At 38.1% G+C, this 26,110-nt stretch overlaps 1 protein-coding gene across 4 annotated transcripts in view; it reads left to right on the forward strand.

Moving 5' to 3' along the window:
• The window catches only part of ST18 (ST18 C2H2C-type zinc finger transcription factor), a 169,881-nt gene extending 147,194 nt beyond the window's left edge, over positions 1-22,687 (forward strand). For 3 of the 4 annotated variants that reach the window (XM_042029023.1, XM_042029026.1, XM_042029025.1), the window contains 10 exons: positions 2,516-2,631; positions 5,885-5,947; positions 6,736-6,804; positions 11,808-11,870; positions 11,966-12,046; positions 13,087-13,308; positions 15,384-15,472; positions 16,937-17,040; positions 19,199-19,342; positions 20,140-22,687. In XM_042029023.1, the coding sequence (XP_041884957.1) occupies positions 2,516-2,631; positions 5,885-5,947; positions 6,736-6,804; positions 11,808-11,870; positions 11,966-12,046; positions 13,087-13,308; positions 15,384-15,472; positions 16,937-17,040; positions 19,199-19,342; positions 20,140-20,280 (1,092 nt within the window). In that variant the 3' untranslated portion in view covers positions 20,281-22,687. The remainder of the gene's footprint in view (positions 1-2,515; positions 2,632-5,884; positions 5,948-6,735; positions 6,805-11,807; positions 11,871-11,965; positions 12,047-13,086; positions 13,309-15,383; positions 15,473-16,936; positions 17,041-19,198; positions 19,343-20,139) is intronic. The other variant, XM_042029024.1, reaches the window with a different exon arrangement.
• The last annotated feature ends 3,423 nt before the right edge of the window (positions 22,688-26,110 follow it).

A 26,110-nucleotide genomic window follows, 5' to 3' on the forward strand; every position in this document is an offset into this window, starting at 1 on the left:
ACACACGCACACACACACACAAGTTTCTGGTCCATCATCAGCAAAAGATCAGGAGATATCTTTAATTTAAAACAAAGAACACAAGTTGCACATATTGGAAACATTAACATATCCTGCAGCACAAACCGTTATGGCTACTCTGGTGTGCTGCAGGTTAAATTCTCAGGTACATGACCCAGATCAGGATCACAGTGGAAATCTAGAGGGTTCTTTTCACCACCCCCTACTCCAGGCTGCTCTCAGAAGAAGTGGAAGAGGCTGATGTATGCCTGGTTGAGGTACATGGGATCCAGGCAAGGCATGCTTTAAATTTTTAGAAACACACATCAGCTCAGTGATGCAGATGTAGCCTGGCAGTTAGTTGTTAGACAGGAAACTGTTAAACCAGCCTTCTTTACCCTCCATTAGATTAAGTGGAAACCATTTCATCTGTGTTTTTTGAAGTTATTTTGACATCTGACCCCTTCCAGCTGGCAACAGGTTAACAGGTTGGTAATAATGGTAACAGGGCATTACCATTTTGTTGTTTCTTTGAGGAGCTTTCAATTTTACAGTGACTTATAACAGTAATGATCCCTGCTTGCATGTGATGCTAAGAAAGGTAGGTCAGAACCCGTGGACAGAAGTAGTCAGGAATTCAAATCCCCATTCTGCAGCTTTGAGTGGCTAAATCACCCCCATACGCCACTGGGACCTAGACTTAACCCAACTTTGGAAAAGTGTCTTTGAAGTTTCTTGATTCTTGAACAAAGCTGACATCCATTTTTCCACTTTTGTATTTTTAGCATTTTAGTTTCCATGTTTAGAGGACTTTCATTCATTTATTATTTCTGTACTAATATTTTATCAAGACCTTTTGTAGTTGCTAATTTTCTCTGTTGCTCCTTATCTGAAGTTCTCCTTCAGAAATATAATTCCCAAAGCCTGAAATATATGAGAGTTTTTCTATTTATTTAAAATAATTACTCAATAACTACTGTGAAAGAATGTTTAGTAAAGCTGAATATATGTATTTTTGCTTTCTATATTTGTAGCAGATTAGATTATTCCCAAACAAATTAACCCCACAAATGTGGTTGCAAAAATCAGTAGTAATTGATACAGCAATACTATGGCATCGTTTCGATATGTATGTGTAGAGTGAGTTACAGTAGGCAGTAGGTAGCCAGTTGCAGAAAGCAGAAGGAGTCATATTGAGGATCCAGCCTCCAAACAGCCGAAGATGAGCTGCCAGAATTGAGGACCATATGGAAGCTTTATCAGAAGAAACACCCCTGAAGAGCTTACAAGACCCAGGAGGCAGAAACTCCATTTTCAGTCCAGATTCAACTCAGCCCTGCACTCGGTGTTAACAGCTCTGCAGACATCCCTGCTCCTCTGTCCTGGCACGTCTGTCAGCTGCACAAGCCCAGAGCATCCATGGCACCAGCCCCGTGCGTTTAGCAGAGGCTGGGACCTTCCCCTCTCAACCACAGGCAGCAGTTTCTGCTCCTACAGATGGTAATCTCTGGGAAATACCTGCGTGTTGGAATGGAATCACACAACCAACATGAAGTCCAAGAAGCGATTAATAGAGGTTTGATAATTGATGCTATAAGCTTTGGAGGATTCTCGAATGATAAAATAGCTACAGAGCATCCCTTCAAAAAGAAAATACTTATCTTTCATAAAGGTAATAATAATTGAAGGTATTAAGCCTCAAAACAATATAAACCAAGCTACTCTGAAGTGATCAAAGATTTTTCAGAAAACAAAAATGTAATTTCCTTCCAGGACTCCAAGTTTCCAAAATGCCTTCCCAAGGGAGTGAATGCTCATGATTCATACCATCCATCCAAACAGCATGGTAGAAGTGACGATTTTGATCTACAAATGGTAGAAATCAAGAACTACCCTCAGTAGCCTGCTCTTAAGAAAACTTCAAAGTCATTTTTTTCTTTATGATTTTTATTTTAGCAAGAATCTGCTCTTTGAATAAGATAACAAGACATTCCATTCCACAGACTTAAAAAGCTTTGCATTTACATTTGCTTATGCAAAATAGTACTTTTTTACATTTATGATTGCAATTTTATAATTTACGATTGCAATAGTCACCACTTCAACTGTATTCAAAAGTCAGCAACGTACTTACACAGAAAATAAAAAGAACATAATTGCTGAAGTCTGGTTTGGCTCTCCCAACAGCCACTTTTATTTTCTCTGTGTACTTTTCTTTGGTCTTTATCATCATCTTATAAAACAACCCCAAATTTCTCCTATATATGGCTTAAACTAGCATCTGTCTTCAGAAACATTTACACAACATTTTTGAAAGGCTACCTGTAAGAACCTGAAACTATGATGTACTAAACTTTCTTAATTTCTCTCCATCATATCTTTTTAATTTCTTTCTCCTTTTTTTTTTTTAAAGTTTTACAAGAGGTTCTCTTCTTGCCATGGCAAATTATTTCTTGAATGTGTGGGAGGACTTGAAGAGAGAAACCTTTTGTCACGTTCTCATCTAATATTTCAGAAAGATACAGTGAGCTCTCCAGAAAACATGGAGGAAAAGAAGTATCCAGGAGATGTCTCCATACCGAGTCCTAAACCCAAGCTTCATTCAAGAGATCTCAAAAAGGAACTCATCACGTGAGTCACAAAAAATGCTGCATTTTCCTTTGCCCTGGTAAAGACTGACTGTGCTGCTGTTCTGAGTTCTGGTTTGAAGTAGATTTGCAGGAGCTGAGCAGGGAGACTTGCACAATTTACTGCACGTGGTTAGTTCCACATTGTGGGTACGTAGACACGAGGTTTGGAGCTGCATCAAGCCAGGGTATGCCTGGGGGTCTGGATAGGTCAATGACTAAATGGGTGCTACTGGGTGCCACTCCTTATTCCTCAGATAGATAGGTATCAAGCGGGCAACATCTCCTTCTACAAAACACAGTTTCATTACATGCTACAGATTGGCTCTGATAATGCTTACATAATTAAATAAGCTTTAATTGAACAATCGTCATTATAGATCCATTGCTTAGAGCTTGTGCAGAAGCAGTCAGGATTTCTCAGACAGAAAACATGCAGAGTTCATAAAAAGACAAAATACAAGACAGAAAGTGCCACGGGGTTTTCCAACTTGTAGGAAATATGTTTAAGTCCTTCATTTGCTTCCTTCCAAGCAGAATCAGTTATTCAGTCCTGCAGAAAACCCAGTGGCTGTACAAATTCATGCTCTGAGAGTATAGGCTAATACTCTCTTTTCTGAAGTACTGAGATGCACCTGCTCTGTCTTAAGATCCAAAACTTTACTATCTAGAACTGCAAATACATTCTGTTAAATCTGTCTGCATACAACAGCTTGTTTCAGTTTAGAATTGTTCAATAAATTTGTCCCAAGCAGCTCATAGCACAAGTCACTTTTTAAAAATCTCATCTAGGTTCTTCCCAAAGTTCCTTATAGGTTCACATCAACATCATTTTGATATCAACACAGAGTTTTCACTGTAATAGTCAACTAGGACTCAGCAATCATTTATGGCACTTTTCTTTTTGTCCCAAACCAGAGCAGGTCTCTCTGAACAAGCATGGTCTGTATCACTGAGTGATGATAGGCCATAACATATCACTGCATGCTCACCCATAAATAAACGAGTCACATCCCACCAACTTGTGTCCTGCTCTCCAGACTCGGTGGCACTGAAGCAGTTACAGCTGCCTCTGTCTCTAGAATTTACATTTCCCTGGGGCAAGCTGCTATGAAGAGTGATTCTTTCCCCTCATGTCATGCAGTCTGCATGTTGCCTACTCACCACATTATATCTGCAGTTGTAGTTCATGACCTAAATTGCTACAGGTCAGATTGTTTTGCCTCTTCTTCTAAAACAAATGCATACAAAATCACTGAGACTTTATTTTCTGAAGACTAATGGCTTTTCTTTTATAATATTTATTCCTTTGTCATACTGACCTGTTTTGAGATGCCTGTAAAATACTTTTCCACTCTCCTAAATAATAACACCAGAGTATTTACTAGGGCAATGATGAGCTTACAGTGGTTGTACTCTATTATGTTCAGTGAGCAGAGATAGGTATCTAGAATGTAGTTGTGCTGAAAATTAAATAAGGAATAGTTTTAATTTATCAGAAGAATCCATAGGCAATGTAGGGATCAGACTACATTCCTGTGATCCCACTGAGCTCAGAAATTGTACTGAACAATTCAGTACAGTTGGCTCCATCATGAGGAAGCTTTTAAAATGACATAAGCACTTGCAGAGAAAAATTTTTGAACGTGGTTAGTGCAGCTACAGTGAAGAACTGTATGAATACCACCTTCTAGCATGTGCTTTCCATTTTTCCATGTTAATTCTGATGCCCTTAACAGCATCACTCAGGTTGAAATGGGCTGTGAAAATGAAGCTGATGTCTTCCTAAGGCTTTTTTACAGATTTGAAAAACTTCCTAGCACTCTGCCAGGTCAGAGAAAATAGCCAGGTGAGCATCTCAGGCACCCCTTTTTCATTAGCATGGAACACTAGATAACAGTTTTTGTACAGCATCTGCTTGCCCTTTTTATCCATATTCCCAGTGAAAGAAAAACAGTTCTTTATTAGGCAACTCTGCAGCACTGGTGTTAAGAGTGTTTTAAGGTACTGTACAAAGGAATATTTAATCCACCTCCCTCTCCATGCACAAGTTGCATTTCTTGGTATCTTCGCCCTTTTGGAGAGGATTGTATCCCAGTTTGATAAATGAGTTCAGCTTTACAACTGAAGAAGGGCTGAGGAAAAAGAGAAGTTATAACATCTCCAGGCTGAGCATACCTCCATGATTTAAATGAGTTTATGTGTTCTGTTAAATGTACACCATTCTCTTGGTTCCAGCCAGGACAGGGTTAATTTTTGCAGTAGCCAGGAGGTGGCATGGCTGGGACCTGGAACCTCACCCAGGGAGAAGGTTTTCCTCCCAGTTGAGTAAGCTTGGCAAAGGGAGCAGTTGGGTAACGCCAGTACCGAGCCAGGGTAGCGCAGCACTGGTTCTGAGCAATCATGTGCCTATCCTGTACACCCTCTTACGGATATTTTTGCTGTTACCATTTTGTTATCTCATTCCTGTTTCCAGTAAATTGTTCTTATCTCAAGATGTGATTTTCACCTTTGTGCCTCCAATTCTCCTCTCCAACCTGCCGCAGAGAAAGGAGGAAGGGAGGGTGAGAAAGAGTTCTATGGTTTGGAGAGTCTTGGTGGGAACACTCACTTGGAGAGTACCATTCCTAAACCACAACAACCACCTTGGAATCACTTCTCAGTTCAGCTGGAAAACATCTTGAGAAAGTTCTGTGCTCTTTCTGAACTTCAGCTGTGTGACATTGAAGTGCTTTCTGTGCCGCAAGCAACCCTAACACCTTTCTCACTCGTATCAGTAAATAAAGATTGGAGGTATTTCTAAAGGACAGTGCCTTAATCTAGTCAGAAGGGAAAAGAATTATTTTGAATATTACTGTTCTCTTGCCCATGTTATACTGGAGGTCATGTCAGAAACTTCAGCTCTAACATTTAAGAATTGCTGTCAAAATTTTGTACTGACAAAGAAACAGTCTTTTTAAGAACCCACTTCGTAACTAAAATACCTATGCAAAGGTAACCTTACATAGATAAAAAAATAAGGTTTTGAATTACTTGTGTTGTGGAAATAGGAGAAATTCTTTCCATCTCTGCTTCAAGTAATCATTAAAAAACAGAAGTGAAGTTTTTCTAGTTTTCTGCAGCGTCGTGACAATGTTGAAATGTGTAATGATGAATGTGATTGCCCTAAAGATCATTACATAATTCACTGCAGGGTATGGTAAGCTATGTGGTAAATTACATATACTCTAATTGCTCATTGCTTCTTCTTTGCATAGCTGTCCAACTCCAGGATGTGATGGTAGCGGTCATGTAACAGGAAACTATGCCTCACACCGCAGGTAAGAAACAACAGGAAGCCTAAAACAGGAAATAGAGCTACTTTTAGCTCTTGTCATCTTTGAACCTTTTTATAATAACCATGGGTAAATATTCGAAAGCACTTTGCAGAAAATAATCCACAGAGAAATGTGGCTGTTTTTCCTGGTTTTGGTATTTTTGTGAAGGTCTGGACTTTATATGCTGATGCAGAGTTAAGCAGCATATGCTTATTAATGTAGCTGCACTTCTTAGCTGAGACCTGCAGATAAGTCATTTAGTAAAGTTTGCATTTCCCTGAGTGTACAAGCAGTCTCTATACAGATGCTGCTGCATGTGATTAGAAATAAGGTTCCTGAATATCTCTATGAATGGCTTTAAAATTCATAGATGTGCCATTACAACCTGAGGATGTTAAATATTTTCCTCAAAATAGCCAACCTAGGGGTTGAAACAATATTTTCCTGCTTTTCCCTTGGGAGCAGGATGGAAGTGTTTTCTGCCTTCTATCAGCCGTGTGGACCAGATCCTCTAGCTGTCCTTCATATATGAAACATAACGGATGGATTCTGTGCACCACTGCCCCGCCCTAGCAAAGCTTTACAGGGAAAAACATTTGCCCCTAACTATATATATTTTTAATTGACTTAAGAACCACAGCCTTATATTGGCTGCTCCTTCTTTGCCAAGAACAAATATTTGAAGGTATAATTTTAACTGGTATAAGTCATAGATTGTCTGTATGTTGTTGTATTGATAAAAATAATTGCCTTGGTTTAGTAAAGTATTTCACATCAGATTTTCTTTTCAGTGTTTCTGGGTGCCCATTAGCTGACAAGACATTAAAATCCCTTATGGCTGCTAACTCTCAGGAGCTCAAGTAAGTATTAACAATAGCACAAATATTATTGGTTTTTGTCTTCGACAAACGTTCCCTGCGTTATTGAAATTGTAAATTTGAATTGCTCTGAGTGGTATCAAACCTTTGTCTGAAAAGTGAAGTGAATTGGTTTGAAAGCTTTTGAGTGAAATAAAGTTTACTTTTCTCCATTTGTCTTTCTTCTTTCTTCATTAATTAATTAACCCCTTCATTTTCATTAATTAATCAGGACTTCGGGGGAAAAATTGTAAACACTAGGAAAGATGCAGTTTCCTCAGTATTTCTGAATCAGATAGGAATAGAAAATATCTAATACATAAGACTGATCTGGCAAATAACTGATCCAGATAGAATTAATTGGAATTATTTAGTTAGAAATAAATCTAGTTAGAATAAATCTAAAAATGAGACCAGAATACCTGCAAATCATTTTTTATTACTCACTACCCTATACTATGAGTTTAATGTCACTGAAGCAGACATCAAGTCATATGATTTTGTGCTGGCATAATTCTCGCCATGAAATGTCACTTACAAAAGGACTGTGCAGCTCTGCTATATAGACAGATGTATAGGGACATATGAATATTTCAAAAATCTGTAGTCAAGAGAGGCACTGGCAACCAGTCATCTAGTTATTGAATTGGCTTTGTCAATAAGGATGTGGGGAAAAGGAAAGGATAATTAGAGTTCTTTCATAGCTTTCCCTCTGCAACTTGTAAATTGGATCCCATAATAGATGGCTTGGAAAAACTCATGAATGCATGTAAAAAGGGGAGAACCCCGTGACTGTCCTTTCTGTCCTTTAGGTTCATCCCTAGACCAGATAGAAGAAAATAAAGTCTGATGATGGCTCTATTTTCCTTTCCTAATGGTATTAATAGCAGAAGTGACTACATTTAGACTTGGCTCAGCGTTTGGCTTCCCCAGATCAAATGTTAGTGGTCTTATTCTCTACCCTTACAACTTAAATTATAATTGAAATGCTGAACTGATGGTAGCTATGAAGTTGAATGTACAGGAGATGCAGCAAAATGACAAAGAAAGACCATTTATTTAGGCAGCTGTCCAAAGCAGTTCACAAAGCCAGTAGGTAAACTGGCACACTGGCACAATGCTTCATGTTTTGACATCCCTGATCCTCAAAGGTATAAAATGTAGGTTTAATTGGTTTTAAAAGAGTGGAATGGTTAGCAAGGAACTGACTTGCAAAAATGCTGACAAATTTGAAATCATTTGCTGAGTCATATATATTTGTCCCTGCTTTTATTGGCTTTCTGCCATACAAAGACACTCACACAAATATTTTGAATAGTTGCTCCTCATGCATCACCCCCCCGCCCCATTCATGTGTGAATAAGTAAATTTGCATACCAATATGGTTATTTTTCCACTAAAGCTTCTAGAGTTTTGGTCATGCCATAAGGAAAGAGGAGCAACAGCATATGACTTAAATGACAAACTGCACACTGTACGCCATGTATAATAAGTGAGTTGTGAAAGACAAAGTCAAGGTTCATGGACATTTCACAGACAGAAATATGTTGCATAACGCAGTTAGCATTTAATTTCAATTAACTAGAAAAAGAGCAAAAATCAAAATCTGTTCACAGACAATTCGCAAAAGGAAAAAGGGCTAAATAAAATTATTTTCCACAAATGTACCACCTTAATTTAGGTTCCTGCAAACATAGATCAGGTGATATTTGAACAAAACTCTGCTTCTGCCTAAATTAAACCTTATGCCAAAATGCTGCAATCATGCTTGTGCTGGTGTAGTCATATCAATAGTTAATTTTAGTATTGCTGTGTGAACAGAGGGCATAAACGCTCATAGAATCAGGCCAGGAAAGTACCCTCATGTAGTTAGGCATGAATATGAAAAAGCTGTGTATTTTTTCCAAATGTTATTCATGTTTAATTTGCCAGAATCAAGATAAGATTTTGGCTTTAATTATGAAACTCTATGCCAGCAAAGATACAAGGCTTCCATGTGATCCACAGTTTGGAAATAAGGAAGATCTGCTCAGAAAGTGGACCTGCGATTCAGATTCAAGAAAATTTCTATATGAGGATTCTTGCTGCTCAGAACAATCTGAGGTGGTCAATTTAAAACATAATAAGTTTGATGATGACTCAGGTTTTAAAGCTAAAAAGGGTAATTTTGGCTGATACTCTATTTAATTGAAGAGCTTGCTTATCAAGCCTTAAAGAATTTTAAATGTGTACTTTAGAGAGATATTTACTAACAATTCAGAAGCTTTGAGGAATAGGTGGTCAGTCCTATCTTTAGACAAGTTTTTGCAGTAGTTAAATGTCAATTTCTAGGAGAGATTTAAGCAGTTTTTCTGCATGAGTTCCAGATAAAACATTGATACTGATACTGGGTTTGCTTAAACTACAGTTCATATCCAACACCCCCAGTGAGCTTTTGAGGGAGCAAATATACCAGAAGTGCTCCTAAACCTGCAGCTCAGTGTTTAAAATTTGCATGTAGTTGTAGTTCATTTCCTAAAGATAAAGCAATCCTCTTGGAGAAAGGGACAAAATAGGAGGTACTCGATGCCCATTTGCAAGATTTTATATGTGAAATTGCTGAGAGATTTATGTTTGAATAACAAATTTGGAAGGACTGTAAAAGAACTTGTAACCTACACCCACCTGAGGGTTGACATCTCTTAATTTGACCTCCTGAGACCTCTGGCCCTTCAATTTAAATCTTATTTTGTTGGCTCTGCACAGGAATCCATTATAGAGGATGACTCCCTAAGCTGGGGCACCAGTCCAAACACCAGTTAAAAGCTGATGAAATTCCACCGTATTACTGACTGCAAGGCAATAGATTTTTGGTCTATTTTGTGTTCTGGAATTTCACAATCCATACAAAGATATAACTAATATCTGGAAAACCCAACCCAGTGGTCAAGATTAAGAGTCTTGCTAATGAAGCTTTTTACTGATTTGTCAGTCGGCCACCTGAAATATCATCTTATAACTTCATTACTATTGATAATATCTCAGCCTCAAATCTTCAGTGACCTCCAGAATAGCTTGGACTCCAATGCAGTTGGAAATCTGTCTGCTGCCAGAAGTGGTAAATACAGATGGTGTGATTTAAAATTTAATTCAGTGTCCTTTTTAAGTATATTCACAACTCTCAGACTTTCAGATCTGAATGTCTCACACAAATTTTACTGAATTAAAGTCCACCTCCAGTCTATGCAGGGAGCCCTTCCATCTGTGATCATCTGATAAAACAAGTAGCTAAAATTAATAGCCATAGTTTTTGGCAGGTGTTCTGGATTTACTTTTGAGAATTCACACTCTCCAGACATCTGCCCTTGCTGCCTGCTCCACATGACATTGTGCCCAGTCCTTGTCCCACACTTAGACAGGTCAACATTTAGTTCTACACAGCCAAGCATATCCTGGCACTCTGCAGCCCCCACCTTTACCTTTGCTGTCAGTGTGAGGCAAGTTGTTCTGCCAAAAATATTTTGTTCACAAAGTGTCATCATGAAGTGTTTTGACATTATCTTTTTAAAAAAAGTCACCCCCTTCTTAATTTGAAATTATTTGCTGAATTCTACCTGAATCAATGCATAAATTTTTTAATGTCCAAAAGAAGTCAGATTTTTGACAAATTAATTGTTCACAGAAAAGTAGTTTTAAATGTTCTGTGAAGAGATGCACCTGCACACTCAGATGTGCTATTACAATTATATTTGTAGGTGTTTTCCATGACAGCCTACAAATGATGAGATTAAATCACGAATCTCTTTAACTCAGGAAAGATTCAGTAACAACTTAAGAGCATATTGAACCATGCAAGTTTCCTTAATGGTTCAGTACAACATTATTTGGCACAACTCCTTATGTAATTCTGATACTCTGTAATAATCATAGCATTTCAAAGTCCCTTAGGGTTGCTTAGCATAAGAACTTTGTGTTGTATAATACAGAAACATAGAAAAGGCTGGCATAACTTCTAAAGGCAAATGGGTTTTGGTGCCGCTTTGTGTGCTGAGGTATGTTTATATTCTCTGAAAAAACCTCAAACCAAGCCACCCCACAAACATACAGCAGCCTTAAATAAAATAATTTTTAAAAAGAAAAATAAAAAAAAAAAAAAGAAAAATCTCTGTACTTCTGAGATGGAAGGTGTTACCAGTAAGGTCCTTCTCCAAACCCCACAGAAGTCAGTGGGAAGACCTACTGACTCCAGTTGGCTTTTGGGGCACAGCAAGCAAGAAGCCCAACCTGCCAGACCACTGGAAAAAACACAGTAATAGGCAGGTTTTTTTCTTTTTATTGTATAGATGTTTCAGTATCAAACGTTCATACCCAAAAAGGCTTGTTTGTTGCACATACACAGAGATACCCCTTAACCATAAGAAATAAGCATAATCCAATTGCTCAGCTGAATACCCAATTGAATCTCATGCTAGAAAGAGATGGTCCTGTGGTATGCTTACAGTGCTAGAACACACAAATTATTAAATTCAAATTCTGGATATCATCTACTGATGCCCAAAAGTAAAACTGCTTCTCTGCTTTCATTTCCCCTTCTGTAAATACTGGCAAAGTGCTTCTTTAGATCTGTACCTGAAAACATCATCATAAAAAACAAACACATGATAGTAAATTTACAAATAGATCTATATCAAGCTGCTTTTTTTTCTTCTCTTTGTAATGTTGATTCTGTACAAGGAAAAAATGCTCAATGCAAACACTGATAAAAACTAATTAAATCTACACATCATATACAATATATTTCACATTCCTTACTGAAACTCTGCTATTAAAAAAAAATACCCTCCCAAAAAAAGGAGTCTGTTTATTTAAAAAAAAAACCAAACAAAAAACCCACGAGAGCTAGGTTTAGTTATTCAACAAAAGCTCTGCTGTTCTTTATTCCACTCTAGACAAAATATAGAATGTACACATTGTTCACTCTCTATCTTTGTGGCTGTATTTTGTAAGCTTCCTGTATTATTCCATAGGTGCCCAACACCTGGCTGTGACGGCTCTGGCCACGTGACAGGGAACTATGCATCCCACAGAAGGTAACAACCATCCCATCGCAGGGGGCTGCAGTGCTCAGGGCTCTCGGCTGGCAGCAGCAGAAAGAGGTGGCTCTTACTCTGTGTGCTTCTTTCAGCTTGTCTGGTTGTCCTCGTGCCAGGAAAGGAGGTATCAAAGTCACTCCTACCAAGGAAGAAAAAGAAGACCCTGAACTTAAGTGAGTAAGAAGCAGGGGTCCACCACCAGCGGAGGGGGGAAGTGACCTGTGAGAGTTCAGGACTTGAGGAATCTCAGGGAGATGCTCCAGTTAATCTGAACCATATGAGAATAGTGCCTAGAGCTGGAACCAAACCAAGTGTTTCTGCTTCTAGTGAAGTTGGTGGAGTCCATCACCTAGGAGACTAAACAGTGAGGAAGGATTGCTATATCTGCTTGCATCGCTCTAATTATTTTAAAGAGTGCTATGCAAGTGCCACCTGGTTGAAAAATTTGGCAAAATGAAGGAAAATTATTACTGACTGAGGTGAAACATATCAGATAATTAAATCAGAGCGACGCCTTCAAAATATGTTCCAGAGAACTTAAGTATCTGTAAATCTCATGTCTTTTCTCTACGTATGAATGAAAATTTCACTTAAAATGAAAACTGGAAACTCAGTAGAGATTCACTACATTCCTGGCTAGAACGCACATTCCACTAAAATTTGTAAATGATAACTGTCAGAATATAAAAGTGAAGACTTAGCTGAATGCAATACTTGCCTTAATACTTGCTAGTGATATATGCAAAACTGCATAACACTGACAGAGCAGCACAAAAAATTCCCTATCCTTTCTTTGCAAGTATTTGCATGGGTTTCCATGCAAGTTTTCCAGTTACAGGAACCCACCCTCTGCTTCATAACAGAAACCGAGGTAGAAAGGAGGCAATGCTGACTTTCCATATACTTGAAGATTTATTGCCTGTGATAGAACTTCAATTTTCTTTTCTGGTAAAATACTATCTAAATGAATGTCTTATTTTCTTAGTCTCTACAACTGTATTTTAAATTGCCTTATTTTAAGATCACCTGAACCCCCATAACTCAGCTTGACAAGAATTGGATGCTCAGGTACAGTGTGCCACCAGGGACCAAGTCTTACTCCATTAAAGCAAAGTAGCAAAGGCAGCTGGAATGATTTTCTCAGAATTTTTTGAGACTGTATTTGCCTGCTCTCTCCAGTGAAAACGAGGGTTCTTTTGCTGTGTTTCTGTAGATGTCCAGTGATAGGCTGTGATGGCCAAGGTCACATATCAGGTAAATACACTTCTCATCGCACTGCTTCTGGTTGTCCTTTGGCTGCCAAGAGACAGAAGGAGAGTCCTGTCAATGGGTCTTCACTATCCTGGAAACTGAACAAACAAGAGCTGCCACACTGTCCTTTGCCAGGCTGCAACGGGCTGGGTCATGTTAATAATGTTTTTGTCACCCACAGAAGGTATAACTTTGTGTTTTCTCTTTTCATTTTTCCTTAACATTTCACTTTGAATTGGCAACATGTGAGGTTAGAGTCAGAATAAATTGTGCTGAAGTTTTTTGAGTAACAACACAGTTTACATTGCAGCTAAAGTAATACAAAACAGAATTACTTTGAGAGACTTAAATTTTTATGTCTTTTTCTGTGTTCCTATTGAAGCATGACTTTCCGAGGTGTTCAGATTAGCACAGAGCCTATGCAGTTTAAAATTAAATGGAGTTCTTTCCTAGGGAAATATGGAGTTGTATCCGCATATCTTCAAAAGAAAAGAGAAATATCGTTGAAATGTCACCAGAAAAGTTTCAGCCAAGAGTCATTCATTTCATCTTTCTACTAGTGGAAAAGTTATATTCATAAACTTTGTATTTAAACAGCTAAAGTCACACAAAGAAAAAAAAATAAGCATTCAGCACTCATATGGATTAAAGAAGTTTGAAGTTATAACAATCTTACAAAAAAATTGTCCTTACAGAGGAGTCATACATATAACTAACAACAACAAACTCCATCTATCATTGTGAAAAAATTCCTATAATCTGACCATATTGAATCAAAAATAATCAAATAATCTGATTACAGTATCTGAATTAATATCTGGCAAGTTTGGTTTTCTGTCTTTAACAGTAATTAAGTCTGCATTCTCTATCTCCTTTGCTTTCTTCCTAATACACTGAACCGGCTTCTTCAATACAAGAATGCCCAAGGTGATTTGAATGAATTCATCAGAGTCCAGTGTTATCCTAATTTTATTCCCTATATCCCATCTAAAAGTCTTTATATTAGGACACTACCCTTAAATTGTGGCTAATTAAGCAAGTAGCATAAACTGTATTTTAGCTGCTTGCAATTCGTAGTACAGATGATTCCTGTCCTACATAAGACTGGGTCACTCTCAAGATCACATTAGGTAAAATGTGGTAGCAAATATAGCTTGGTTTGGTATCCTTTCCTAAGACATTTGAAGCCCAACAGGTAACTCATGGCTTTCAAACAACCTCCCAGTTAGCAATCTGCTCTGGGCAGAGGTAAAAAGCAGAAATTTAGATCTGAAGAACTAGCATCTTCCCCTGTATAACATTTAGCTAAGCTAACAAAAAAAGCTTGGGTTTTGTTGGGGGTTTTTTTGTTGTTTTGGTTTTTTTTTTCTATGTGGAAATTCCATGTCTGTTAGGATTCTCTTTTTTTTTTTTAATTTTTACACACACACACACACACACACACACACAAACACACACACACACATCATTCATTTTCCTGTGGAACAAAATTTTCCCTCACTCCTTGGCTACACCTAAATACAAATCCTTCTGCCAGTTCTTCAGCATATGGGTATTTCTTCTTTGTTATTTATAAAGATAGTATTAAGACAGTGCAATTCCTCTTAGCCCTTTAGTGGGCTATAAAAATTGCCTCAGGTAATTACCAGCTGATGAAATTGTAAGCTTTGAAATAGCAAAATGTAATTTAATGTGAACAGTGGTTAAAAAGCAAACTGACTATATAATAGAACCATTCAAAAAAGCTATTACAGCCTATAGGGTATATCCAGAGTTATTATTGTATTGATGATCATTATGTATCAACAAAGTGATACAATAATTGTGCACTGTGGACATCATCCCATTAATTAATTTTTTTTAGGATGGCAAACTTGCCATTTTAAACTACCATGCTCCCCTCTCCTTTGGAGCACAATCCCTTGATAAAAACAGTTTATAAATGTTTGAACTTTAAGAGTTCTGTAAATGCTTCTTCATGTAACTTAACAGCAGCTGCCACTGCAATTTTGATTATTTTGAAATATGCTTAAGAGTTGTTTACTCACAGACTGAGATTTCTGTGCCAATTTTCAAGCTGGAATATACAGCTAAATGGCTCTTTATGAGTTATGTCATTCCCCGAAGCCATGCTATAATGGAGATACTGATGTGACCTTAGGTACAGAGGTTTGTCCAAGTGCATGATAATATTGCCTGAAAAGATTGTTGCCATTTTCAAGTGGGTGCTAATGTTTTTTTTTTTCCTATCCTTTTCAGCCTGTCTGGTTGTCCTCTGAATGCGCAAACCATAAAAAAGGGCAAAATTTCAGAAGAATTAATGACTATCAAGCTTAAAGCAAGTGGCGGTAAGGAGATCTGTAAAAGATGATGACATTTATTCAGATAGAAGGGCCCTAGCTCCCATTTATACTTGTGCCCCTTCATGCCATTCTGGCATTAATTCTCACTACTTTCAGTTGTCTCTAGCAAAAAAAATCTTGAATAACAAAAATATTTGCATGAGAGATTATAAAATTATTCTTATTTACATCTTGATAACTCAGCATTGAGGGTATGCTCTTGTCCCAGAGTATTATTTTTTTTATTTGGATATGCTTTCAATATTGTTGTTATTAACAAACTATTAGTTCCAGATCAGGAGGACTTAGCTATCTGACGAATAAGGTAAGGAGGGATAAATATTGTGGGCAGAAATTGACTCATCTCCCTAACTTGAATCCTACACGGTTTAGTATCTTTGCAGTGCTTGTGTAGTTTTGCTAACCTAAGTGCAAAGCAATAATTACCAAAGAGTTGCAGGGGGGAAATGTGTAGGAGTCTCCCTTCTTACACAATGTGCTTTAGCAAGTTGGGCACTGAGCCTGGATTCAGGAAATTTAGTCTTTAGCCTCCAACTCCTGAGCAAAACGGTTGTGTTACTGCTTACAGATTTCCCAGGCTGGCTCCCCAGTAGACTCAGTTCTAGGCTTTAAAGCAGTAACAACAACAGTGGCCCAAATCTGCAGGCAGAGTTGGGCTCAGAGTGACGCTAAGCAGAAACAGGCACACGTATTGCCAGCAGCTGCTGCAGCTCAGTGTTTTTCAGGACAAGGCTTTCATGAAAGAACTGAAGCTTTTTTCCTTTGCTGTCTAACTTGTTGGAATGTAAAACACTAAAACACTAGATTCCTTTTTTTTTTTTCCTTCCCTGTAATACTTGTTAGCTTTCTGACAATTTCCCCTTTCCTGTTATTTAAATTTCACTATTTATCAGATATAACTAAGGCTGTGATTATTGAAATTATTCTGCACAGGAGTTTGCCCCCACAGAAATTCTTGCAAGATCAGAAACAGGTACAGATTGACTTACTAGAGTTAGCAATTTTACTAGTGAAGACGTTGCTCTGGGGTGTTCACTGAAAAAGAAGGGTTGCTGTTACATTTCTTTTGAAACCAAACCAAACCAAAAATCCCCCAATCCTAAACACTGTAAATATCCCCTCATGTTTTATGATAAACTTTCCTCTTTCTGGGCAATTTTTCCTTTCTGTACCCTCCAGCTTGTAGTTGCATGTTGCAATGAAAAAAAAGAAATTGTGAAAAAATGAGGACTAAGATAGCCCCATCTATGTTTCAGATTATGTAGATGTTTAACAAGTAGGAAACAATTTTGACAGTAAAAGCAAACTAAAAGACAATTTAAGGATCAATCATTTGATGAAAAGCTTATTTTCCTATGGTTAGGTAACAGGTAACACAGCTTATTACTCAAACATCCATTTGCATGTGGACATTTTAAACCTGATATTGTTATTTTCAACTATTTACAGGTATTGAGAGTGATGAAGAAATAAGACACTTGGATGAGGAAATAAAAGAACTGAATGAATCCAATCTTAAAATTGAAGCTGATATGATGAAACTTCAAACTCAGGTATGCCATAAATGTGAAACCTTTTCTTATGTTTAAGCACGATGAATAAATTAAAAGCTATGTAAATGCTATGTTTAAAAATTGCTAGTCTCCTGTGCACTTGTTTTTCCAGCTCTTGTTTGTGTTTTCTGTAAATAAGCAGCAGGTATTGTCTTAAAGATCTGAATGACAGATTCAGGGCAGTTTGGAGTCAATCTTGGCAAGCAGAAAAAATCATACTCACCAAACAAAACATGCATTTTCCTTTGTTGACCAAACATTTGTTTACCAAACCATGCAGATCATACGACCTGAGTTTTTAGGGATGATAATTCCTCTTACTAACGCACTCCAAGTCTTAATGAGAGTTGACTTTGTTATGTGTACCTAAGAAAACCTTCCTAGTTTAGCTCACCCGCTGTCAGTTATTGAAATAGTTTGAATTTTGCCTCCAGGCAACACCTGGTAAAGAATGTATACCTTTTGCTAATTTGTGTAGCAGAGGATTTTGACAGGAGTTATGGAAAAGAGCCATTCTCTGTCAGTATTTTGTATACTGGAGAATGAAGTTGGCTTTAAGATGCTGCTAGTGGTTCTATGGAGCGAGCTATATGGCTTCATCCCTACAGAAACTCCCATATGCGCCTGGAAGTTAACCTGGGCAGACTGGGTAACAGCAAGGGCAGAAGCTTACTCAGAATTTTCAGGATAAGAGTGAAAGGAAAAAGTTCCTAAATGAGATCTGTGAACTGAATATAAATCTAAACCGATCCAAACCAAACTGAGTGTAACCATACCCCCCTGTATTTGTACCACATTGGAATGAGCAGCGCTGACTCACGCTGTTTTTGCAATAACCACTGCGTGTATGGTCTAAACAAGGTAGAAGTCTGTGCCACCTGTGCTGGATCTAAACAATCAATATCCAGCCCAAACTGCACTGCAGGGGGGCTCTGCTCAGTGTCTCAGGACACTTGGTTCTCTCTGGTGATTGCTGTGCTATTTGCATGGAGATTGCCCAATTCATGCAGTCAGATTTTTTCTCCCCAGACTTTCTCCCTGGTGAAGGCACTTTGACCAGCAAAGCCCGAACTGAACTACAGCAGAAGATGTGAATCTCCTACCTCCTTTAAATCTACCCCCGCCAGGCATTAGACTGCTACAAACACCCTCCAGAGGAGGGGTTGTAGTGGATGGCAGGCTGGTTTCTCACACTGGGGGAGTTTTGCTGTGTGGAAGGAAGTAAAGTGGCTACAGCAGGAGGCAATTAAGTAGTGCAAAAAGGTGCATACTAATAAGGACAGGGTGGGCATGGCAATGGTGGATACGACTGCACCGATCCACGCCTTGTGGAGCTGTAGCAGGGCACAGGGATGGCAGCCCTTGGCTCTGCCTCGCCGAGCTGGCTGCTCCCGGGACAAGGAGCGGGGCAGGAGGAAACCAGACTCTGCCGTTGCTGGTTTTGTTTTTTCAGCACTGCTTTTGACATCTAAGCTTTCAGAGCTCAGTATATCCCAGAGCTCTCACTCTAAAAAGATACCGTTTTTTTCTACTTGGCTGCTTTTTCCCACTCTTTCCAAAATCCTCCTTTCCATTCTGTTGGTCAGAGATCATCTTTGTGATGTGTGCTCATCCTCTCAGTTTCCTTTCCACTCTATTTTCCCTTATTGTTTCCAGCGCCAGGCCTGTTGCTAATCCCAGCCAGCCCAGAGCTCACCCAGGAGCAGGGCAGGAAAGTAGCACAGCAGCTAATACCCGTGCCCTCGCTATTGTGGCCGAGCAGCAGGGATGCTGTAAGAGCAGGACAGCAAAGTAAACATCAACCTCCTTTCTCCTTCCCTCCGCCAGCCCTGAGGCCACACTCTCCACCCCAGCTCCACACCGACCTTCCTCTCCAGGCTCAATTCCCTCCTCCCACTCTGGGGCACTCTCCAGTTCCTTGCTGTCACAAGGTTTCCTCATGAACCAGCAGCAAAGTCCATTGTTTCAGAGCAAATACAATCTCTTCTTTGCTCTGAATGTTCTGTGGAGAAGTTATGTCTCCCCTAAAAAAAGCATAGCTGAGTTTCAGATTATCATGGCCTCTCCTAATCACCCAGCTGATATTTTGGGTTCAAACTGCAGTAACGATGTTGCCAAGGGTTTGTCTGTCTGTGTTTGTACCTGCCTGTGTTCTTAGATCACATCTATGGAGAGCAACTTGAAAACAATAGAAGAAGAGAACAAACTCATAGAGCAGAACAACGAGAGCCTGTTGAAGGAGTTAGCTGGCTTAAGCCAAGCCCTTATCTCCAGTCTCGCTGACATTCAGCTTCCACAGATGGTAAGACCACAGCCAGCAACTTCACACCTTCTTTTGAGTTGCCAGCGCTTGAAGCAGATGAGCAGGCTCAGGGACCAGCAGGAACACTGGAGCTGCATTAGCAGAGAGCACTTTTAGGCTGATTTACTTTGCAGAGATGCAGGATCATGACATCTGTGTGGTGGTAGGTGCAGTTCCTCCCAGGACTGAGCCAGCCCTGGTATCTCTGCCCTGTACCACACTGTGCAAGGCAGGCTTTTCCCTCGTCCCTCCCTATCTGAACACCCACACTGTACAAAGAGTGAAAACTTCACACTGATGAGAATCCTTATTTAGTCAGCTCCCAGATCAAAACTTTAACCTGTTTCATACAGATGATTCTTCTGGAGCCAACCAAGCTCTATCTTCTCAAAAATTTCACATCTTACCCTCAAACACAGGCCAAATCCAGAGGTACTTGTGTTTCCAAGCCCCTTTCCAAACATCAAGAGTGCTGCTGGAAGATTAAGTAAGGACAGTTAGGGGGAATGTCAGTCACAATCCCAGAGCCAAATCGACCATAAAACAGAAAAAAAAAAAAAGTTATACTAACCATAATATCTCCAACTCCTTTTCCTGCTTGGAGAGAGTGTGGATTTCCCAGGACATGCAACTCTTGTAATTTCCATAACCCCTCCATTAATTTGGATGGCTGCCCTGTTTATGACTTCTCCCTAGTTGCCATATTGCCCCTTTGACATGCTTTGAGGTTGGGTGTTTGGGTTTTTTCAGCCTTAATTTTACCTCCTACAATTATAATCTGTTTTGTCTCCATTTAGGGGCCAATCAGTGAGCAGAATTTCGAAGCATATGTAAATACACTCACAGACATGTACAGCAATCTGGAACGGGACTATTCCCCCGAATGCAAAGCTCTGCTGGAAAGTATCAAACAGGCAGTGAAGGGCATCCATGTGTAGGATGTGAAAGCTGCTGGGCAACAGAAATTACTTAACAGCAGTAAACTCCAGATGGATCTGTTAGGAGTTCATGTACTGCTAAGGGGTGTAGGTTGCCATGCTGCATTTACAATTGCAACATTGCACTAATTTTTTCCCAGCTGACATGAAAAAAAAAAGAATAAAACCACAACAGACTATTTGTATTAACAGCAATGCACTCTGTTAGTATATTGCATTTATTTCAGTACAATTTTTTTTTCTTCTTTTGCACTCAGTTTTTGTAAAGTGAATGTAAAAAGTGTGTGCGACTATTTTTTATATTTTTTATTTATTTCTAATCAAAGAGTTGTTTTTTTTATCTTTTAACAGCATTTTTGTGGCCTGCCATATTTTTACAAATGTGTTTATTAATTTATTTTCCAATGGGATTTTAAATAGACTGAAAGCTATACTGTAAATTAAATAACTTGCTGGGTTTGTACAGGAAGAAAAAAAAAAACCTATGAAAGTAACAAATGACTGAACCGTGGTTCTAGTTTTATTTTCCTCACATCCTGCTTTTTTATAATGGCTTTGTATCAGAAATGGGTTTGCAGTAACATGAGATGTGAAGATGCATGGAATGAGAAGATAAATGGTGCCCACTAGTGGGGAACTTGGGCTCTTAAAAGCACAGTATGCTGGAAAACAGTGTGTTAAAGAATATGTTAGCAATAATGAAATATAGCAATCAGCAAAGCACTTGACTTGGCTGTGTGATTTAGCCTATGAGAATGATTATTTAAAATGTTTCAAGAGAACTTCATATTTATTTTACCACTGCAGTTTTTGTTCAGAGTTAGCTCATGGAGGGAAACGACAATTATCTTTAAACAAGAAGGGTAACTAGGTAGGTACTGGTACTCTTTTAGTATGAGACGTTGAGGTTTTAAGCAAGTGACCAGTATTGCAATGGATTTGGATTTAAAAAAACACAAACGCATCCCAAGCTGAAGGCTTTGTACATAATGAGTCGAACACATCTCCCCTGAAATGGCATTTAATACTGGTTTGAAGGAAATGGCAGCTGAGAAGGCAGTGGTCTGGAGGGCAACAACACCCCTCTGGCACCACGGTGGTCGCTTGTCCCTTTGAATGACCGGTAGCAACACCGTGACTGGTTTCTCCCATCCTTCTTCACTAAGACTAGGCTGATACTGAATTTGTCACCAGTCTTCTGGTAGAGTACCAAGTGCTACAGAGCAGACAGACAGGCGGAGGTGTGGACAGATGGGCACTTGCACAGAGGTGCGGGCATGCGCCTCGGTATCCGGTTAGCCTGGGTGTGGAACTTCTGACTCCGTCAGAAACTAGCGGTTGCTATAACAGAGGCAATGTCTATTTCAGGGATTGTAAGTAATTAAGCATTGTTTCAGAAGTTTTTTTTATATTTATTTTTTTTAAGAAAAAGGTGTAAACAACCAGCTGAACTGCCTTTTTTGTATGCACACACACCTCATGTGCATATGTGCCTCAGTGTAAATGTATACATGGATCTAGTGTGTGTTTAATTTTTCCGTGCTATAATGAAAGTGTTTATTTTTATTAGCCGCATTTATATTTAGATTGAATATGATGGCATTCACAGGCTTGACATATACAATTATATTATTACTGTTCCTGCACAAAAGTACTATTCAGAAGTGATTCAACTCTCATGCACTGTGGTCACTGTTCTGCATTAGGTGGGGCTTGCTTTTTGTTGGGGGGTTGATTCAACTCTCCAATCTTAGTTTAGACAGGGGAAAATGTGTGTTCTTAGGAGCTGTGTTTATTTTTAAATTGATTTTTCAAAAGCTACCATATGTGCTGTCTAATATAAATAGGAGAACACCAAACAAAAATTTGCTATTAAAGTTATGTTCTTGCTAAAAACACAAAAAGCAAACATTTGTTATACTTGTTAAATGCATACAAAATGAGTTCACACATTACAAAGACTAAAATTTAATTTACTAAATATTTTAACAAATTTGTCATATATTTTATTTAAGTAAAAAAAAATCTCTTACTGACCTATCTATTTATTATTATGATTTACTATGGCTTCAGGTTAATTTATCTGTGTTTGGTTGTTTGCTCAGGATGTTCTGTGAAGTATGTTTGTATTTATTTGCCTCCCTTGTACTTGATGTGTTTTGTAATGTGCACTGTTTTTTTTTCTTTCTGTTTTTCTTTTTTTTTTTTGTGTTTAAATGCATTGATGAGCTATACTGTAAATTAGACCTTTTGTAAAGAGCAATGATGTATGCATTTTTTAATTTGGAGTAGTTTGTATACTGTTTCTTCATACAATTAATATTTCTTACATCAAAACAACAAAACTGTGTTCTGTGCTGTACATTTGGTGTATGGTAGGAAATAAAATTGATAATGAAATATTGCAGCAAGTTTGTTGGGTTTTTTAGCCTCTAGCTGCCGACTTATATTATACTTTCTTAACTGCACCTGGCATTATACGATGTGTCAGATGTTTCTCTTGCTTTGTGTACAAAATGTGTCATCCTCATAAGTAGATTTCTGATATAAATAATTTAATTAGTGTTTTACTTTATCAATTTGAAATAAGGAGGAGAAAAATAGAACAGCTTAAGAGGTCCTTTTCACTTCTGAAGAGAAAAAAAATCAAGATGATAATCGCTGCATTATTTAATGCATTCTTTTCTTGGCAGTAGACTTCATTTATACTGATAAAGTACAGGAGTTGTGCTGTCCTTTAACAGCTGCTAAACGATGTTTAAACATAAAAGCCATTGTAAAGTTTCCAGCAATTTGGAACCGCCCACTGTTCCAGTGCAATTTTCTGCTGAGAACTGCAGTGCTTAGACATTGCAGAAATAAAAATCTTCTGGTTTTAGAAAGACAATATTTCCATCTAATGGACGTTCTTTTTTCACTGTTCATTGTAGCAAAAACAGGACAGTTTTATTTAGGATGCATGCTAATGGCTTCAGGAACATTCCTTGTCTCAGATTCCAACTTTCCCCAGATAGAGAATAATTTTCATTTGGAAAATAAGGCAAATTTAAATACCATAAAGTAGCTGATAGTTATTTATTTGACTAGACATATTTAGATAAACCAGAATGGACTGAAAAATAAAAATATGACATGTCCTGCATTTAGCTAGAAGAGAATTTCAAAATTTGCATCACATAAATCCAGGATGCTCACAAATCTTGCCAGGTTTGAAGCTGTAGAGTCAGCAAAGGGCTGGAATGAAGACAGACCTGTCCTGGGAAGCTCTGCTCCACTGGGGTTCAGAGTTTTATTTGTTCTAAGACACTTATCCAAGGACAGCATGAACTGGTTCTTTTGATTAAGCCAATTATTAGTTATTTACGTAATATGACTTAATGAATATAAAATAATATTTTTAAGGGTTCTTAAAATTTACTATTTAACTCCCACAGTGGATCTTCATATCATGAGACACTAGTGGGACAGTCTCTTCTCACACATCACAGATGAAGCAGAAACAGGTTAGCAATGTGCCTTAATGCTAAACAGATAAAGACTGAGGCCAACATTTTCATTTTGTCTGGATGCCTAAATTCAAATCACAAATTTAGAGGGCCTTATTGTCAGACAGACAGCTCTTCACGTGTCATTTTTAAAGTTCTGTACCTAATATGATTATCTACTGTTTATAAGATTGGGGAAAGGCAGTCATGTGAGGATGTTAGGCTCTACATACACCTGAGAAAACTATGCTCTATTGTCAAATGCTTCCAGCAATCTGAGACAAGGATTTGTGTTTTTTCTGTGAGCAGAAAAACACTTTTCCTAGTGGTTTTGGATGGGAGTATGATATCCACAGTTCAGTGATTAAATTGTTATTATTATCTGAGACTATCTACATTCATCTTTAAACAACTTGATCTGATAATGTTTCAGCATTGAAATTATGGCCCTTTTCCATTAAAAAAAAAAAAAAAGAATAAACACTTAAGCTTTATTCATTATTAAACTAATATAAGCTGGGGGGGTCAGGGATAACCCAAAACAAGAACACCCATTGTGCTTGAACAACCTTTCAAATGATTTTCATCTTCTGAAGTTTCCCTTTTTAACAATTGTTCTGTAATTATGCCTGTAGAAGGGGAAAAAGTACTTATTTCAGTAAAAATATGTAAATTCAAATTATTGAATTAACTTGAAAGGAATTGAAGCTTTAAATACCAAAGAGAAGGAAGGGGAGCAAGAACAGTCAACATCTGTTGTCCTGACAGCTCAGGAAGCCTATCCTCTCTCTTAACTAACCATGATGAAGATTTTTGAGTCTATGATGTAGAAAATAGATTCTGTAGAAAACAGATTCTGTTTTCTACTGCAATTTTATCTATATTTACCAATTAAGCATCTCTTCTGCTGACTTAGTGTATATATATCTAATTTTGTCATGGCTTTTCTACTCAATGCCTCTTCATCCTACTTACACTGTAATAAGTCACAGGATTCCTTGATGGTAATTTGTTATCATGCAGTGACACAGAGTTATGACACAAGTCCTCTCCTTGGTTTCCTCCTGTGCTCCTTCAGGGCTTCAGAATGTATTCCTCCAGAATACATTCTACCTGTCTTGGCAATTCTGCTGTGCTTAAGGTTTTTTTATGATTTATGCAGCTGTGTAACTTGGATGCTGCCAGGAGATCTGCACCAGACAAAGTCCTTTGTTCAACTTGCTCAGGATACTGTGGGATGATAGAGCTCCATTTAGCCTTTGTGTAATGTAGGACAGTGACCTAGTTTCAGTACCTTTCAATATCTCATTCTGGCTTGGTTTTCTTCTGTTTCTTTTGCTCTAGTAAGTCTTAGACAGCCAAGCTTACACATAATTGCATCAGGGATTAGTCTGATTTCCTGTCTGACTTCATGGTACAAATTGCTTCAACTGCATTTCATTCTTAACGAATGTTCCCAGGGACATTGTCTAAGTAAATCTCAGGACTTTTCAGTTATGTGATAGTAATTACTATTTAGGTTACTGCTGTCTGCTCCTGAAACTGTTACTGCACAAGGTTTTTTCCAAAAAGCTTTTGGTGCCCAGCACCAGATTTTGATGCCCAGCTTCACATCCTTGGAGGAACCTCATTTTTAGAAGCTAAATGCACAGCTGTTTTTGCCAAGCAGGGCCTTTTCCAAATTCCCTTCTCTGGCCAATCCAAATTACCAGCTACTCAGTTTTCATATTAATTCATAGCATTGAGATATATATATATAATATACCTTGTCAATACTTGTTTGCACAAACAATACAGCATAAAATTTCAGGTGGGTACTTGTAGCCATCCCAGGTACTGAAGAAAACATATTTTTTGTTTCCCCAAGCCTGATTCTAAACCTTACCAAACTCCTCGTTTACTGTTTGTGCACATCTTTTTTATTTTTTTTACTTTTTTAAAATTTTTCCTTCTGACAGAACATTTTAAAAAAAGAAGAAAAAACAAAGGAATGAATCTCATTCTTTATTTAACTATCTGTCCAAACATTTTCCTGAAGCTGGGGCTAGGATTGAAGCTATCTGACTAGCAATATTCCTTAATTACAGTAACATGTAGCATCTTATGTGCACCCTCTGCTTACTTCTAAAACAATAAACAAAATCTGGATTAGGACCCAGATTCTATACTGATTTCAAAATTATTGGGATGAAATTGTTCTTCAGGATGAGCTTAGCTCCTTTGGGAGGGAAGTGCCTAGAACTGGAAGTTGGTTTGTTCAATTCCAATGTATTGTCAAAAAGGTCCGAGGGAAGGAATGAAGGCTTTAAAAAGCTCATAAAAACTTACCAGAAAAACGTGTGTAA

The sequence above is a fragment of the Corvus kubaryi genome, unplaced genomic scaffold, assembly GCF_017639235.1.
Source record: "Corvus kubaryi isolate FWS band 111438036 unplaced genomic scaffold, C.kubaryi_AGA036_p1.0 37312, whole genome shotgun sequence".
Lineage (NCBI taxonomy): Eukaryota > Metazoa > Chordata > Aves > Passeriformes > Corvidae > Corvus > Corvus kubaryi.